The sequence below is a fragment of the Rhinatrema bivittatum genome, chromosome 19 (genome assembly GCF_901001135.1).
Source record: "Rhinatrema bivittatum chromosome 19, aRhiBiv1.1, whole genome shotgun sequence".
NCBI classification, from domain to species: Eukaryota; Metazoa; Chordata; class Amphibia; order Gymnophiona; family Rhinatrematidae; genus Rhinatrema; species Rhinatrema bivittatum.
The window spans coordinates 31198841-31216444 of NC_042633.1; the positions used below are offsets into that span (position 1 = coordinate 31198841).

Here is a 17604-nt window from a genome sequence, read left to right on the forward strand (position 1 = left end):
TAAAGAGACGCATAAGCAGAGAGAAATCAAACACACAAAGTGAGATCTAAAGAGAAGAGACAAGGAAAAGGCTGAAAAAAAGATGAAAAACATAAAATGAAGCAAGAGAAAGTGACGATGAATTAGCTATAGAAGGATCCAGCACAATGAGCTTATATCTTCTCTGCCTGGGGTTGTTTCAATGATCATGAAATTATACAGCTACAATCATGCAGCATGGTAATCCAGGCATTCCAACAATTATTACATGATGAGTAGGTACGTGAGTTATAATAACGGATCCTGGTGATAATCACAGCCTGATGTGTCCTCTGGGATGTATGGGAAAAAATACACAAATGCGTTCTAATTTCAGATTCTTATTTTTTTCTTGTCATTTTAGAAATAGGAAGATTAACCCTTTGTATTCAACAAACAATAAGTCTACCACTGATATATGGAAAGAGTTCAATGGGATATTTGGAGATATTGAGGATTCCGAGAATTAGGGCTTGATTTTCAAAGCAACTTGCACACATTAAATCATATTTTAGGAATGTCAGTGGCATTTTAAAAAATCAGTCAGGGGCACATAAGAGCAGGCACATGACCCTGATTTCATGAGTACTATTGAGTGCACTGAGGAGGGGAATTCCAGGTGGATTCTGACTTATGTGCATGCAAGTTATGCCCTACTGTAAAGCAGGCATAACTTTTCATGGGGTAATTTGTGTACATACTTAGGGATACATTTTAAAACATAGCGCGCGAACAAAAGTTCGCCGGCGCGCGCACAAGGGGGTGCACATTTGTGCAACTTGCGCGCGCTGCCCGTTCCCTCCGCCTCCCCCACCTTCCCCTACCTCTGTCGCACAAGTTACGCCTGCTCGAAGCAGGCGTAACTTTGCGCGCGCCGGGCCGGCTGCCACGCGCCATGTTCCGGTCCAGGGGCTGGTCCGGAGGCCGTGGCTATGCCCCCGGAATGCCCCTGGGCCAAAACCACGCCCGCGGCACCGCCCCCGGATGATGCGCCGACCGCGTCACGCCCCCCAACACGCCCACCCCAAGAAAGCCCCGGGACTTACGCGCGTCCCAGGGCTTTGCACACGCCGGAAGCCTATGCAATATAGGCTCGGCGCGCGCAGGGGCGTTTTAAAAGGGTTATGCGTGTAACCCTTTTAAAATCCGGCCCTTAGCCAATTGCCTGAGGAATTTCAAAGCAATCTTAGGGTCTGATTCACTAAGCATTTTTCCCATAGACACATAATGAGAGAAAAGCCTTAGTGAATCAGGTCCATATTGTTAAGTTTACTTTGAAAATATTAGGTAAATTCTGTTTCTGCAATGTACTACAGATGTTCACTCATTTAAAATGAAAGCTCAAAATGCAACAAAAATAGGGGCAATTTGTTTCATTCGGAGAACCTGAAACGAATTGAGGGGCCCCGAATTAACCAAACCTATTTGTTGCATTCACTTTAAATGAATGCATTGGGCCTAATCTAGGGCCTCACCTAGGGCATAGGACAAGGCCCAAAGAAGCGGCCGTGGCCCTCACCTGAGTGTGACGCCAGTACCTTGGCCTAGATTTAGGCCTGAAGCTGGGACCTCACCAGAGCATAGGCTGAAGCCCAAAGCAGGAGTCATGGCCTAGGCCCAAGCATGATGCCAAAGTCTTGACCTAGGCCTGGGATAATGCCAGAGCCTTGACTGAGACCCCCCGAACAATCACTTCCTGATCTGTTGGATATCCATGGAAGTGGAAGATGCCAGGGCCTCACCCAGACCCAGGCTTGATGCCGGGGCCTGGCCCAGAGGATGAAACTGACTCTATAATAATTGACAAGCTGTCCCCTTTGAAAAAAGTTACTATTACTAGCAACTGGATTAAAATCTGCTCCTGATTTAATGAGGATTTAAAAGCATTTAAAAGAGCCCTTAGAAGAAAGGAAAGAGTATGGCGGAGGGTGAAATCAACAGCAAACTTGGAAAGTTCTAAGATTTGTCTTCACAAATATAAACATGCAGTTAATAATGCTAAGAAGCAATTCTATGCCAAAAAAACCCCCTGTGTCTGGCTCCTGCAGCTGGGGTCAAGAGGTGGCAACTCCCGCAGGTCAGCACCCCTGCTGTGGACTGGGACAATGGAAGGGCTTCCTCCCAGGCTCTCCCCAGCAGAGAAGTTCAAGGATATGCTGGGAGGCCCTCAGATGGTAGGGTTTGTGTGTGTGCTCTGTAGGACAGTGGAAAGGATAACATCTATTGGGAAACCTTGATCTCTTCCTTCTTACTTTCTGTCACCTATGTTCTTCATGTGAAGGACACCTCATGCAGTGTGCTGTTGCAGTTGGTTGTCCAAGCAGCACATGAGCCTCTCTTATTTGTATGTGCACCGTAAAGTGGAGCACTGGGAGGTGGGTTTAATGTAGACAGCAGAGTATCACAATGAGATGTGTGCTCATATCAGGCTTAACACACTGGGAAGACTTACTAAACAAAATTCAAAGATTTCACAATAGGAAGTGTGTGTGCATGTATAATAAAGCAATGCATTGATATAATTCTATCTGTAGACTATTCCAGAGTTTCCCAAACCTGTTCTGAGGACCCCCAGCCAGTCAGGTTTTCAGGATATCCACAATGAATATGCATGAGATACAGTTTTCGTGCTATTGGGGGGGGGGGGAGGGCAGTGCATTCAGATTTATCTCATGGCATCATAGTAACAGAGAAAATAAAGATAAAGACAGACCAAATTGGTCCATCCAGTGTGTTGTCTTATTTATTTATTTATTTATTCATTCACGATTTTTATATACCGACGTTCATTTCAAAAAGAGATATCACATCGGTTTACAATAAGGTACAATAGGTAATTCACTATCCCCTAAAAGGGCTTACAATCTAAACTTTTTGTACCTGAGGCTAAGAGATTACAAAAATAAAACCATCAAAATCAAAGTTCTTAACAATTAAGCAAAAGGTATAACAAGGAGCATATTAAAGAAATAACACAAAGGGTTGCATGAAGGGGTGCACAAAGGGGAGTGCCCCTTTGTCGCGCCCCTTTGGCATGCGGCGCCTGCTGGCTTGGCGCCTTTCAAACTGCCCGGCTCCGTTTGCGATGATGTCAGGGGAGGAGGCGGGTCTCAGAATCTTGTAATTAATGTGCATCATTTTTATGTTTAACAATACTGTTAATTGTTTTATTGTAGCTCATTATGATGGATATTTTGATATGGTGAGTAATCAAATCTGGATTAAAAAAATTAAAAATATAAATAAAAGTTCAGCGTCAATTCCCATTTTAGATCTTGTCATCTTTCTTAGTGGTTCCTGTAAGACCAACACTAAATCACACACAGTTACCAAAACTAATGAAACCATTCTCCAAAATATTGCAGTTTTTCCATGCTCTTTCAAGTTTATGTTTTATAACAACCTTAAAAGTTAGCTGTTCCATTCAGGTCATACCAATGCCTTTGGGGGCCAATTGCAGCTAAACCCTGCTTTGCACAGTTTATCCAAAATCATTCTTGGAAGCCCAGTGCAATTTTGTCACTGCCGTTTGGATCAGAACCATAACACTATGGAAGTTGCTCCTTACAGTACTAGATGAAGTGGGCGTGTGCTCCTGTACATAATCTACTGAATTATCCAGACCGAGAGGTGAAAGTTTCTGTAAGCTCTCATGTCAAACAAATAGACCATTCCGTTTCTGAACATTTTATTTAGATTTTTTTTTCATGTTGTTGGTTTTTTTCCCTACTAAGTGTTCCTTTGTGTTCATTTCTGGCTGCAGAAGAATAATGTAACATTTTGGAAGAAAAATTAGGAAGAGTAACCCTGCACCGGAGGACAGAATGGTGAAGATCTCCACTGCCACCATGTACTTCCCCTGCGTGCTAAGGTAAGTGGGAATGAAAGACAGCCAGACGCTCACAAAGACCAGCATGCTGAAGGTGATAAACTTGGCCTCATTGAAGCTGTCAGGCAATGTCCTAGCCAGGAAGGCCACAATGAAGCTAATGATGGCCAGGAAGCCCATATATCCCAGCATGCAGTAGAAGAGTATGGTCAACCCATCATTGCACTCAACGATTATCTTCCCACTTTCAGATCTGGTATTGTACTCAGGAAAAGAAGGGTGACTAGAAATCCAATAAGTGCAGATAATTAGCTGGATGAGGGAGCAAAAAATAACAATAAAGTTGGGTATCTTGGACCCAACCCATTTTCTGAGCTGATTGCGAGGGTTGACAGCCTTGAAGGCAATGATCACCGTAACTGTTTTTGCTAATATACAAGACACACTGACAGTAAAAATGAGTCCAAAGGCAGGCTGGCGGATCATGCAAGTGAGCTTCATGGGAAATCCAACGAATGTCAAGGAGCAGAGGAAGCAGAGTGTGAGGCTGCAAAGGAGAAGGTAGCTGAGGCCCCGGTTATTGGCTCTGACAATGGGCGTGTCCTGGAACAGGTAGAAGATGAAGAGGATGAGGATGGTGGTGAAAGACAATATGATAGCAACAGCAGCCAAGGCTGCCCCCAAGGGTTCCTGGTAGGACAGGAACTCAATGACTTTTGGAAGGCACTTCTCTCTACTTTCATTGGGCCATTGATTTTCTGGACACTTCCAACACTCGGTTGTATCTGAAAGACAGAAATAACCTGTTACAAGCCCAAATTATAGACAGAATCTGTGCCCTTGGAGATTCTGTGTACACCCATACATTTTCAAAGATGATTTAGGGGTATGAATCTGCTTTAATAATTCTGGATAATGTCTGTGGTTATAAAGTACCTATGTGCACTGTTTGACAATTACCATCGCCATGTCTCATATGAATTGTAAATATCATGCTTGGAAGCCACATAAATATTATACAGCCTTGAAATTAAGACTTCAATGCAATAAACAGGAAACATCACCTAATGACTCTGGATTCTTTTCACTAATCAAATCAAATTTATTAAGATGCTTTTTATTAAAAAAAAAAAAAAACATAAAAATTATCCCGAGATTCTAGTTTATGAAATACCAAGATCACAAGATTCTTTCCATCACATCAGTGTATTTCTTAAGTTCGATCAATAAATGAATCCCAGCTGCAGAGATGCCCTATTACACAATAATAGACTATAGAAACTGAGTTGTAGAAACTTGATTCAAATTAATAAAAGAGAAAATTGAGAATTAAATGCCCAGTGTTGCCTCTTTCAGCATTTCAGTAGCTGGCTGTCCTGACTGTGGGAATCACCTGTTCAGGAACAGAGAGATATGGGATTTGATGGGCACTAAGGGTCACCAACAAGCTACATATCATTGGAGATAAGCTAAAATTATTCTGTTCCTGCCTTTTTGCAACTATGAACTTTCCTTTTTTTTCCATTCTTAAAGAAATTGGGACTGCAACTCCTAGCATGTAATAGGTGTAAAATGAGGACTCGCTCATGGGCAAACCTAGCAATTAAGGAACGTAATTTTATTATTTATTTAAAAAATGTATAGGCCGCATGATTCCAAGTTCTAAGAGGCTTCTAATAAAACATTCATAATAAAAATTGAACCGCAATGACAATACAATACAAATGTTAGCCAGCAAACGTCTCAAGTGAATGAATCAGTCAAACTCATTCATGATATGTCTGGGATGTACTGCATGACAATCTTGATAATGTGCGACTAAAAAATGCCTTAGCATTTTAGAGTCGCACATTATCTCACATAAGGATAAAAGTACTTCACCTGTTTCGTTGGCTATTTCTCCAGTGGAGCAAGGTACACAGTCAAAACAGCAAGTAGGCTGTCCCATTCTGGCAGATTTCCTGTACCCAACAGGACAGCTCTCACTGCAGACAGAACGAGGAATCTGTGAAATATAAAGATTAGAACTTTATCATGGATATTAACTACTGTCAGGGCCAACTTTTGAGGTTGCACAGGGTGCCATCCACTAGGTGGCGATATTACATACTGCCAAAGCCGCTACAAAATGGCTTCCTTTCTCTTTCCTGATGCTACTCACAGGGCAGAAGGTTTGCTGCAGTCTCAGGGTCAGAGCAATTGCTGGTCTGCTGGGCCTAAGAGCAGGTACTGCCAGCTTCCTCATGACCCATAGGAAGAAGAAGAGTTTTCTCTCCTGCCACTTTTGCTCCTTATCCTTAAATAGCCCGTCCTGCAGGGCTGAAGATAAGGGTGAGGGAAGAGCGTGAGGAAGGTGAGGCAGGAAGTGAGACAGTTGGGAGGTGGAGTGTAGAAGGTGAAGGATCGGAAGGTGATGGGAGACAAATGGAAATATAACGGAAAAGGTAAGATGGAAAGTAATGAATGGAAGATGGGGTTGGAAGGTGAGGGAGGGGATAGGATGGATGGTGAGACGAGTTGGAAGGTGAGTGAGGGGGAGGATGGAAGAAGTTGGTAAAGGACTGTGTAAATTGAGTGGGGATGGAAGGTGAGAGAGGAGAGAGAGGTGGTAGCTCCTGATTCCTCTCTCTTCTTCATCAAATTTTACAGGGTTTATTTCACCTCTGGTCTGGGCCATGACTGACCTTTCATGTTCTCAAAGCTGTGAGCGAATCATTATCAGCAAAAATGTAAGTAAATAGTTGTCAGTCCAAGATAGAGGGGATGTCATCATATCATTTACCAATATTCCCTATTAATCTCATCAGAATAAAAAATAACTGAAGGTGTTTCCAGCTAAGTGGGTGGAACTTACCACTTGCTGAGAAAGACCTAATATAGATGTAGCAGCATTCATGAAGATATACATCAGTCCGATGTATATCTTCATGAATGTTAAAATCTACCAATACAAAATAATTGTAAAATTCAAGTTTCAAATGCACAGGCAAATCAGATACGTGAAACAGGGAAAAAACCAACCTCCCATGGAGCAAGAAGAATTACAACCAAACTTGGCTTTGATTCACAGGCTTTAACTACAAGCCCTAAGACCCTGAGAAAACTTACAGTATCAGGGTAATTTACTCCTACCTCAACCACCCTCCACTCATGGAAGGGGTAATTTAACAACTAAAACCATAACAGACTTCAAGCATGCTTGGAACAGATTTAGAGGACAGTAGTAGGATTGGTAAAGGAAGCATGAGCTAGAGACATTGAAGGCCATGTAGTGGCCAAGTGTGAACCAGAAGACTACAACTCCTCAGAAATGAAGGTGTCGAATCTGGCAAGCTGGTGATGGCAAGGTCATAGGGTCATAGGTGGCAGTTGTTTAAATTATTACAAAGCCTAGTGGTAAAACATAATGGATGGGAGGAGGAACTTCTCTGCTCATCTACCCAGGATAGCAAAGAACCAAAGAGAAAGTCAACAAAAATTTGACCTAGAACATGACCGATATTTTACAATCAAACTTCCACAGCTGACGGCTAGGATATACCCTAAGAAGTACAGACTAGAAAAAACTGAGCAGAAAGAATGAGCCAATTGGTCTTTATCTGCCATCATCAACTGCATTAGTTGTCACTCCTCACCTGGTTATTTTGGTTCCATAAGATGGCAGTGATATTCAGACTGATTTCATCCCCCGGGGATTCCCTGGCATCATATCTACCCACTTTTATTACTTCATAGGTGTCATCCGGGTGTATCTGGATATTCATGATGTCAAAGACAGCAGGCACATCTCCATTCTCATCAAAGTAGACTTCCTCTTTGGACTCTGTTGTGAAATGCACAACCTTCAGATAATGGAGGACCTGTGGATTTCAGTGATGAAAGAAATACATTATGCCCTATGGAAAATGCTCTCTTGCCAGATGTCCATTTTCCCTCTATTCTGCCTTCAACTCCCAAGGCATCCAGCTAGAGTTGCCACCTCACCCAAATCAACCCAAACAGACTCATCCATTCATGGTTATGCCACATTGCATACCTGGAGTAGTAATTTTGATTTCTCCGAGATATGCAAGACTATATTTTCAGGGAACAAATATTTGGCTAAATTCTCACTAACTCACCAAAATTACATAAAGGGCTCATAAAAAGAACATGTTCAAATTAACAATAAACTTATCTTAATACAATTTTAATACAAATCAACTTCTGACATAAGTTTTAATATATAAATCAAAATATACTTTACAAAATTTTTCAATTATATAAAATTATCAAAAAAAAAAACCCATTCAAATAAAAAACTATTTTCTTGTATGCAATTGGGCTAAACTAGGAGTGAATCAGCTTGTTTAGACTGACCTGGGATAGTTAGAATCATAGAAACATGAGAGCAGAAAAAGGCTAAATGGCTCATCCTAGTCTGCCCATCCGGTCAATTTATCTAGCCTTTATAATTCCCATCACTACCTTAGAGATCCCCTGTATTCATCCCATGCTTTCGTAAATGCAGATTCTGTTTTTGCCTCTACCACCTCCACTGGGAGGCCATTCCATGCATCTACCACCCTCTCTGTATTGAAATATTCCCTACGATTACTCCTGATTTTCCCCCATTTCACCTTCGTCCCATGACCTCTTTTTCTAGAACTTGCTTTCCATTGAAAGAGGCTCACCTCCTGTGTATAGAAACTTTTGAGATACAGTATTTAAATGCCTCTATTATATCTTACCTGGTAACCCTACCTCCATCTCCACTTACTACTTTCAGAGCAGCAAGAATACTGGCCATGGGGATGATGAGGAACGGCAGGACTCTTTGTTCCTATGTTTGCCTAAGAGAGGAGACAGAGAATCCTGGCCCACTCATGTATTCGGCAAGATTCCTTTTAAGCACATGGCGTGAGGCTAACCAAGCTTTTAATCAAAACACAAGTTCTGTATCTCTAAGTAAGTCAGGACTTGACCACTTTCTAGTTTCAGTTCAAGCTTGCTTGCAGCAATCTAATGCGCTATCTGCCTCCGGCAGCCAATCTTGTGAACCAGAGTGTGTCCTCTGTTGCGTGCCCCGGCCAGCCCTACTCACTCCCGACGCCTGGGTCCCGGCCCTGGCCCTTCCTCTTTGGCAGTGGTAGGCAGTCGCCTACGTGCACGTGCTCCTGCCGTATTTCCAGGTTCCTCCGGCAGCTCTGCAGCCTCCTCCGATCCCAGTCGGGTCTCCCCACGTGCGCCACCACCACGTAACTCCAGTCAGTATGCCTTAGGTGCACACGTGTGCGCGCCTTCCCTGACTTTAAAGAGGCCACGATGGGAAACTTTCCCGCGGCCCCGGATGATGACATCTCCGGGCCCTGCTACTTAAGGCAGGCTCCACCATCCGGTCTTTGCCTTGGCAACAGGTCTCCACGCTTCCAGTCGTGTGCTTAGTTGCTACTCCTTCGTGTTCCTGTTCCTCCTCCTGTGCTTGTTCCTTTCCAGTCCTGCGTTCCTGTTCCAGTTCCCAAGTTCCAGTCTCTTGTTCCTGACCTTTATTTGTTCCTGAATACCCTTTGGACGGATTCCTGACTTTGACCCTCGCTTGTTCCTGACCACATTTTGGACGGATTCTCTGGCTCTGACCCTTGCCTGTACCTGACCTTGTCTTCAGCCGCCTGCCCTGACTCCAGCTTGAACCTGACTTTGCCTCCAGCTGACTACTTGGACTTGGCCTTTCTTAGGCTCTTGCCTATTTACAAACCTGGACTTAATCTGTTCCTGATTTCTAGCCTGCTTCAGCCAGTCCGGGCTTTTGGAGCCAGGCCCTGTCTCGAACTCATCTCCTTCAGACCCTGTGTCTCCGTTGCTTCCTGGCTCCCTGCCTTGAGCATCCTTCACGGGATCAACCACGCAGAGGCCCGCCTAAGACCAGCTGGCCCCGGTACCCAAGGGCTCAACCTGCGGGGAACGAGGGTTGGTACTGGCAAAGCTCCAGTCAGGCTCCACTTCCCATTCTGCTCTGCCTCCTGACGGTGGGGACCTGAGGGGGTTTCCCCACAGGTAGCGCCAACTCCACCTCGGGTTAAGAGTCCACCCCCGCAACATCCTCCTGCAGTTCTGGGGAGAAGAGTAGATGGAAGGGGGCAGAGCAGAGACATAATTTGCTCTCTTTCCCAGCATTCTTCTACTTCTTCCTCCTGCCTGTGCCTGTGGCCAGTCATCTGAGTCCTCAATCCCACGGCCTTGATAAGGTGGGAAGGGTTGGAGCTTGTTTCCCAAATGTGATCTTAGTGCTTCCTGCCTCCAAGTATAGGGAGAGGAAGGAGGAAAATGTGGGCAGTGTGCTAAGAGGATGATGGGAGGAATGTATGCATTGAGATAGATATTGATCAAGGGGGGGGGAAGAGTCAGGAAGGGTAGAGCGATGCTGGAGAAGAGGAGAAAGACAGGAAGATTCTGAAGAAGGAGAGTGGGAGAGGCAGGGGCAGATGCTAGGGAAGGGGTATGAGGCATTATAGGAATGAGGAATGATGTCACAGTGGAGAAGCAGGGAAATGAGAAGAAGAAAAGGAACTGAAGTGTGGTGTGGCGTGGTGGTATAGGTGAGGGTTCTGCAAGATACAAGAAAAGCTAATGAGAAGTGAGGCAAGAAGAGGTGAACATGAGAGGAGATTTTTTAAGAGAATAAGGGAGAAAAGAGGAGGAAGGCTGAGTTTGGATCCCCAGTGGTAACAGTAGGAGGTCACGGTGTGAGGATAAAAGGGATACAGGGAGTAGAAAGAACCTGTGATGGAGACACTCCCCTTTCCCTGAACATTCAGTGTAAAAGAGCTATAGAACCAGGGTTGATAATATTAGGATAGATTCTGGAATAATATCACAGACAGCATGGTGGATAGTTGGAATGCCCTTCCAGAAGAGGTATGATGAGAAGAACAGTGGCAGATTTTAAAGAAAAGCATGAAATAAATACAGATATTCTAGTGACAAGAGAATGGTAATGAAGCACTGGGCAACCTTCACTGAGTGACCATTACGGCCCTGTGCTTCCTGGGGAAACCAGCATGGAGAGGCAGGTGCAACCATAAAGGGGACTGGGAAGAAACACATAAAATTACTGCTGAGAAGACCAGCTGGGCCTTTTTAGTCTTTATCTGCCATCATTTACTAGGGGTGTGCAGGGGAAAAACATTTGTTTTTGGGAGGTTTTCCCCCCATGAATTTGGTTCATGGAATGCCTTTGGAAGCTTTCATGTTGTGAACAAATCAGTAATGTACTGTTCAACCATCTGCTTTAGTGATGGATGCACATATATTTTCTACTCTCTAAAGTTTAAACACTACCAGGATCTTGTTTGCATTCAGCATTTTAAAAGTTCAATTATTATTATAAATACCTGCCATGGTTTGATATTATGAATGTTGGTGTATAATCCAAAAATGTCTTTCATGGGTCCTTCCAAAATCATGTTGTGTAGGGCATGAGCATAAGCATAGATAGCCAGGTAAGCATGATAGGACATGCTTAAGTCGTTCAACTGAAAGATCACTGGGTCCAGTGCTTTGAGGTCCTCTTCACCCGTGCATGGGATGATGTCTTTTCCAGTCACCATATCAGTCAAGTTCTGTCCCTTCCATTGACATCCAAATGCCTTTTCCCAGAACAGTTTGGTGAAGGTGTCCCATGAGTGTGCAGAAGGCCAAATGTTGTAGAGAAAATTAGTGAAGTGGGGGATGTCACTGGTGGATCCAATGAACACCAAGCTGCCATTGAGCAGCCTCCAGGACTCCCTGGTGAACATATCAGGGTTGATGGCAAATGCAGATGAGAAGATCCAGACCTTGGCAGCAATGTTCCAGATGGAAAGAAGCTCCAGTATAGGCTTCAGGTGCACTTCAAAGCAACTACACACAATCACCCTTGCTGAGGACTGGTGAATCACCTGTGCTACTTTCAACAGCCTCTCACTGGGGTAGTGATTATCAATCTTCTCCATGAAAGCCACACAGCCACCATTCTCCACCACCCGCAGCCGTATCTTCTGACTTTGCAGGCTGGTAATATCTGTGTTGGAAAACAAGATCCCCACCCACGTCCAGTTGAAGTGGTGGAGTAGCTGGGCAATGGCCTGGGGCTGCATGGTGTCTGCAGGATAGGTGCGTAGGAAAGATGGGAACTGGAGCTTATCACTCAGCATTGGATGCAGCGCTGATATGCTGATCTGAAAAGAAAGATTTCCTTCACCTATCTCATATATCCACACCTACTAGTGAGTTGAGCAAGCAATGATGAGAATATTTTAAGGGTATCCATTTCATCTGCAGTCTTTCAGCCTGTCCTGGGTTTTGCCTTCTTAAATCAAGGGACTGTAGTTCCAGTTTTTAAGATAAGAATATGAAAGTCCATATTCAAAAGCCATTTAGACGGACAACTCAAATGTTATCTGTCTAAATGACAAATTTCAACTCAAATATAGAAAACTTAAGAGCGAAAAAATAGCATATTGTACAATTACAAGCTCACTCCTTAAGTCAGTAAAGATACTTATCAACTGTGGATAAAATTATATTAATAACCTCTGTATAAGATATTTGAATGACCATCATATCATAGCAATGGGACAGCATCAATCAACTTATTGGCTTATGTCCTTGTATATGTGCTTACAGCATTTTAATCATTGTATACATTATAAAATTTTGCTCGCTGAAGACTGGACACTTTTGAAAGTATAATACTAAATGACAAATTTGGCATAGTCAGTCACTCATCTGGCTAAATTACAGCTGGATAAATTAGGGGTATAACTAGGAGCAGTTGAGTTAGCTGGATAAGTTATCAAGCTAACTCCGATATTCAGTTAACTAGATAACTTATCCGGCTAACTCTGGTTGGTCTGTAGGCCTGTCCTAAAGTTAGCCGGATAAATTTACCTTGGCTAACTTGAAGATAGCCAGATATATTCAGTGATGCAGCTGCACTATTGAATGTATGGACTATGTTAGCCGGATACGTTTATCTGCCTAACTAGCTGAGCCGGACCGCGGCTGAATATTTCTACCTTTCAAAGTCCAAGAATGCAATGAGGGAATATCTAGGACTGGGCAGAGAAAATGGAATCAACTGGTAACTCAATGGCTCTTTGACAGAAACATAGTCAGAGGGAATATCTAGGTTTTTGAAGATAAAATAGAATCAAGTGGTAACCCAATGGGTCTTTGACAAAGACATTGAGGAATCTCATACCTGTGGGATCCTATAAACCCCTAGTATCCTGGCCATGACCTCAGACACTGAAGAGTAGAGCTCCCCGATGATTCCTGCCAGAGTCAGGTGAGCCTCACACTTATAATTCGGGAGTGTTCGGTTCCCACCAGACAGCAGCAGGAGAGTGTCCTGGAGAGCGACTACCTCTGAAAAACAGGAGTCCATGAACCGGAAGCCCAGGGTGTGGTTTGGCAGCAGATGCTGGTTCTGGTTAATTTCTTCTGTGGCAAACATGATGGCCAATATGTCACGGTAAAACCGGATCTGAAATCTGGTGGGAAGAAACCAACCTTCTGTCATCATATTCTTTTGCCTTTTATTTTAACCTTTATCCTGCCTTAGCCAGAAATTGGTTCACAATTTAAAATAACTCATATCATCAAACTATGAGAATCTGTGGGCAGTTCTTACCTCCTACCAGCAGGGGCCCTCAGTAGGCTGTATATGCATGCTTTCTACTCCAAACAGTTTGGCTTGGAAGTACTGTTGGCGGCCTTGATTTTCTGGCACTGCCACAGTTAAAAGCCTGCCTTGTATCATTCAACCTGCCTCAACTTGGGTCAAAATTTGGTCCTAATTTTGGCCCTCATTTGATTATTTTTCTAGTCTTGTGTAGCCCTAATATGTGGCCTTCTCCTTCTCTGTTTGGCCTTAATTGTGGCCTTCTTATCCTGGGTGTCTGGTCCTATTTGTTTACTTGTTTGTGGCCCTAATATGTGGCCTTCTGTCTTGTTCTTGTTTTGTCTGTTTTTCCCAATCTCTGTCTGTTTTATTGAGAACCTTTTTGTTTTCCACTTTTGCATCCTTTCTGCCTTATGGGTGCCCTTTAGTTCCAGCCTTTGTTGTGTCTCCTGCCGGCCACCAGCAGCAGAGGGCTCAACCCAAGGGGAACGTGGCCGGTTCAGACAGAAGATCCTGACTCTTGTTCTGTGCAAGCCATTCTTGCCTGATTCCAGTCCCACTCTGGTCCCAGAGGTTAAAACACCAGCAGTACACTGTGACACAAGAAAATACACTTCAGAAAACTAAAATAAAAGTCAGCAAACATCCTCCGTTGAATAAAACATAACAAAACAAAAAAACACTAAAAACATAAAACAAAAACTTTCCAAACTGTTAATGTACAATTGTACATACATAAAACATTATACTTAAAATGTACCCAGGATACTACATAGGAATTAAAGACAAAATTCTTTAAAAGCTGCAGAAAACAGCCAAATTTAGAATACACTGTGACTATAGAATTCTTCCCCCTTTCTAATAGCCATAAAAACATTGTATAGAAACCAACCTGGGCCAGATATTTCATTGGCATGTGGTTTTATGTAGAGGTTTCACATGTGCATAGATAAGAACATAAGCAAAGCAAAGGATACAATATTAGCTCGAGATGTGGCTGGCCCAAATATATTCGTTTCTTGTGTTTCTTCCATTTTTGGGTCGTTTTTGGTCCACATTTCATTTTGAAGGGATTTGCTTTTTGTTTACATTCATGTTTATTCCATTCAGAAAATAATGTACTCTATTTGCAAATATTACATACGATTCTCTGAAAGGAATAAAACCAATGGCTTTTCTCGGCCATTTTTTAGTCATTTTGGACTTAATGAAAGGAAGCCAAATGGCCATTGGACTGCCATTCATTATTAAATGAATGCACATCCCCAATATCAGCAAGCAATATCGATTATAATCAGTTGGTCATTCATTGAAGGGTTTTCCCCTGTGCAGTTAAAGCATGCCAGTGTTAAACCTTTCTTAAAGCAGCCTCACTTAGATCCTACTGATTTAACCAACTAGCGCCCAAATCTCCTCCCTTCCATTTCTTATTTATTTATTTAAAGACTTTTTTATACCGGTATTAGTGGGGACATCATACCGGTTTACATTTCAACAGCAGAAAGAAATTACATGTTAACAGGGATTTACAACTGGGGAGGGGAGTTACACAAGTGTAGAGTGGAAAAGTAACTTAACAACAAGTGAACAAAGGAGACCTTGACAATAATGAACATGGGAGTCCTTAATATAAGGAAAGGCTGGGATTGCCTCTGAGGGGGTTAAAAGTGCAATCATTATAAGGGGGTGAAGGGACGACGAATGGAGTGTTAGACCTATGCAGGGGCGTGAGGGGGGGGGGGCGGGTTAGTCCGGATAAGCTCGCTTGAATAACCATGTTTTTAACTTCTTTTGAATAATTTCTTGTGATTAGTGATTGAAGGAGCTGCTTGATCAATTAAATAACTTTTTGAATGATCATGCACTTCTTGATCAATTTCAATTTGGTTTCCGTACTGCATTCTCCGCCCATGTTTTAGGTGTCATAATGAAGGAATGAAGTGTGCCTAGAACTTTCTTTCCAATAGCTCTTGGCACCTTACTCCTTAAATTGCATAGCTAGATCGTATATCACCCCATCTTCTATCATAAACTTGTGTAGGTCTAGTCAGGGCTCTGTATGTCTAGCATTGTTTCAAGATGATAAGCAGTAAAAAAAAACAAAACATTTGGTAGTAATATTCATAATAGTTTACGAAGACAGTTTTCAAACCAGTAAAAATGGTTAATAGCTATTGACCTGCGTTGTCTCCCTGAATATTGTTTTACCTCAATCCAGCTGAAACTATGTGCAATGTGCTACAAGGTGTGTAATTTTCACCTCGTTGGGGAGGGATGAGAAAGCACCCATGTTATAGCGTTTTAGGAAAATAACACGCATGCTGCCAGCTTTTCTCCCATTCTGTGTCTATGGGAAAATACCTTGATGAATCAGGCCCATAGATTGTACACATGTTATCTTCTATTACAGATCTAGCCACATAACAAGTGGGTGACATTCAAGATATTTTATGAAAGCAAAAACAAATTGGATAGACAATGTGATAATCTGGGTTTTTTTAATATATGAATATACATAATAATGATGGCAGAAAAGGACCAAAATGGTCCATCCAGTCTGCCCAGCAAGCTACTTATGGTAGTATCTGCCGTACTGAGCAGGTTACTCGCGTGTTTCTCTTTTACTGGGTGATGAGCCTTCTTGAAAATTCAGACAACACTGCTTGACATGATTTGCTTATGGACTTGGCCGTAGAAGTCATCCTGTGCTTTTTCCCTTATGCCTGAGTATCAGTATCCCAGACTGTAAAAGTCAGGGCCTGTGTTGGTTGACATCTGAATCCAATACCTCTTTCCACCACCCCATGCTGTCAAAGAGGAGAGTGATGTTGCAGTTGTATCAAGAGAATCAAGGCTTATTGGTTAAGGGTAGTAATCACCATACCTTCTGTGAAAGGTAATAGCCGCTGTACCACCAAGTTACCCCCGTGCACTCTTTTCATTATTTTCAACCTCTAGCCTTTAGGGATCCACAGTGTTCATCCCATGCCCCTTTGAATTCCTTTGCTGTTTTCATCGTCACCACCTCCTCTGGAAGGACATTCCAGGCAATCACCACCCTCTCCGTGAAGAAATATTTCCTGATGTTGGTTCTGAGTCTTCCTCCCTGGAGTTTCATTTCATGACCCCTAGTTCTTCTGATTTTTTTTCCAATAGAAAAGGTTCAAAGTTCGTGCATCATTAAAATCTTCTAGGAATCTGAAGGTCTGTATCCTATCTCTCCTGCACTTCCTCTTTTCCAGGGTATACATATTTAGATCCTTCAGCCTCTCCTCATAAGTCTTCCGATCCTGACCTTCTCTGGACCGCCTCCATCCTGTCTCACTCTCTATATGTTATATTACTTGAAAGAAATTCTAAACTACGCTCAATGACTTATCTAGTTCTGCAAGTTGTTGCCATGTCTGGTGACATAAACACAACCAAACTAAAAGTCATCTGAACATATTCATACTAATGTGCTGCTTGGCTCTGTGACCTGGTACCCAGTTTATTATCAACTAAATACCAGATCTCTTTCCTGGTTAGCAATAAAGCTAAAAACATTAATTTCCTATTTGGGATGTCTTACCCCTCACAGTGTGCTGGCTTAGGGGTCTCTCTGAAGTCACGGTTTGGGTAATCCACCCTAGTGTGAGCCAAAGCAATCACTCCAAGGACGAAGTCTCCATCCATGGTGAACGGGGTCATCTTCTGGAGCTCCAGCTTGCATCCTGGCACTGAGGCTTTTCCCATGTTAATAGCAAGCAGCAGAAGATTCAGCCAATCAGGTCTCATTTCCTTGTAGTTATTCGCAAAGCCCCTGGGTTTCATTACAGGAAGCACAGAAAATATGCACATAAGGGGAAGGGAGCAAATTAAACAAACTGATACATAAGCAGAGAGAAATCAATGTGAGGTCTAAAGAGAAGAAGGAAAAGGCTAAACAAAGAGATGAAAACCATAAAGTGAAGTGACAATGAAATAGTTACAGAAAGATCCACCACAGACATCAAGGTCTAGAGAAGAAAGATCAAGGAAAGGAGAGGATTCTAAAAACATTCTCACCTGCAGCTAACTGTAACGTGTCTGTGTTTAGAGTCAATGGGTTTGGTTTATATCTTCTCTGTCTGGG

At 42.8% G+C, this 17604-nt stretch overlaps 1 protein-coding gene across 1 annotated transcript; it reads right to left on the bottom strand.

Moving 5' to 3' along the window:
- Positions 1-3644: 3644 nt before the first annotated feature.
- Positions 3645-17303, bottom strand: LOC115080354 (vomeronasal type-2 receptor 26-like). Its single transcript, XM_029584499.1, has 6 exons — positions 17062-17303; positions 13068-13359; positions 11218-12042; positions 7483-7707; positions 5729-5852; positions 3645-4632 (listed from the first exon to the last, which is right to left on the bottom strand). Exons 1-6 carry the CDS (start codon positions 17301-17303, stop codon positions 3707-3709), a joined length of 2634 nt encoding a protein of 877 aa, XP_029440359.1. The 3' UTR covers positions 3645-3706.
- Between the last annotated feature and the right edge of the window lie 301 nt (positions 17304-17604).

Excerpts from the sequence above, each read along its gene's own strand:
- LOC115080354 (XM_029584499.1), bottom strand. The coding sequence starts at position 17,303 with ATGAAACCCAGGGGCTTTGCGAATAACTACAAGGAAATGAGACCTGAT. Across the intron at positions 13,360-17,061 it reads AAGCCAGCACACTGTGAGGG|ATTTCAGATCCGGTTTTACC; the intron begins GTAAGACATCCC and ends TCTTCCCACCAG. Across the intron at positions 4,633-5,728 it reads AGAAATAGCCAACGAAACAG|ATACAACCGAGTGTTGGAAG; the intron begins GTGAAGTACTTT and ends TCTGTCTTTCAG.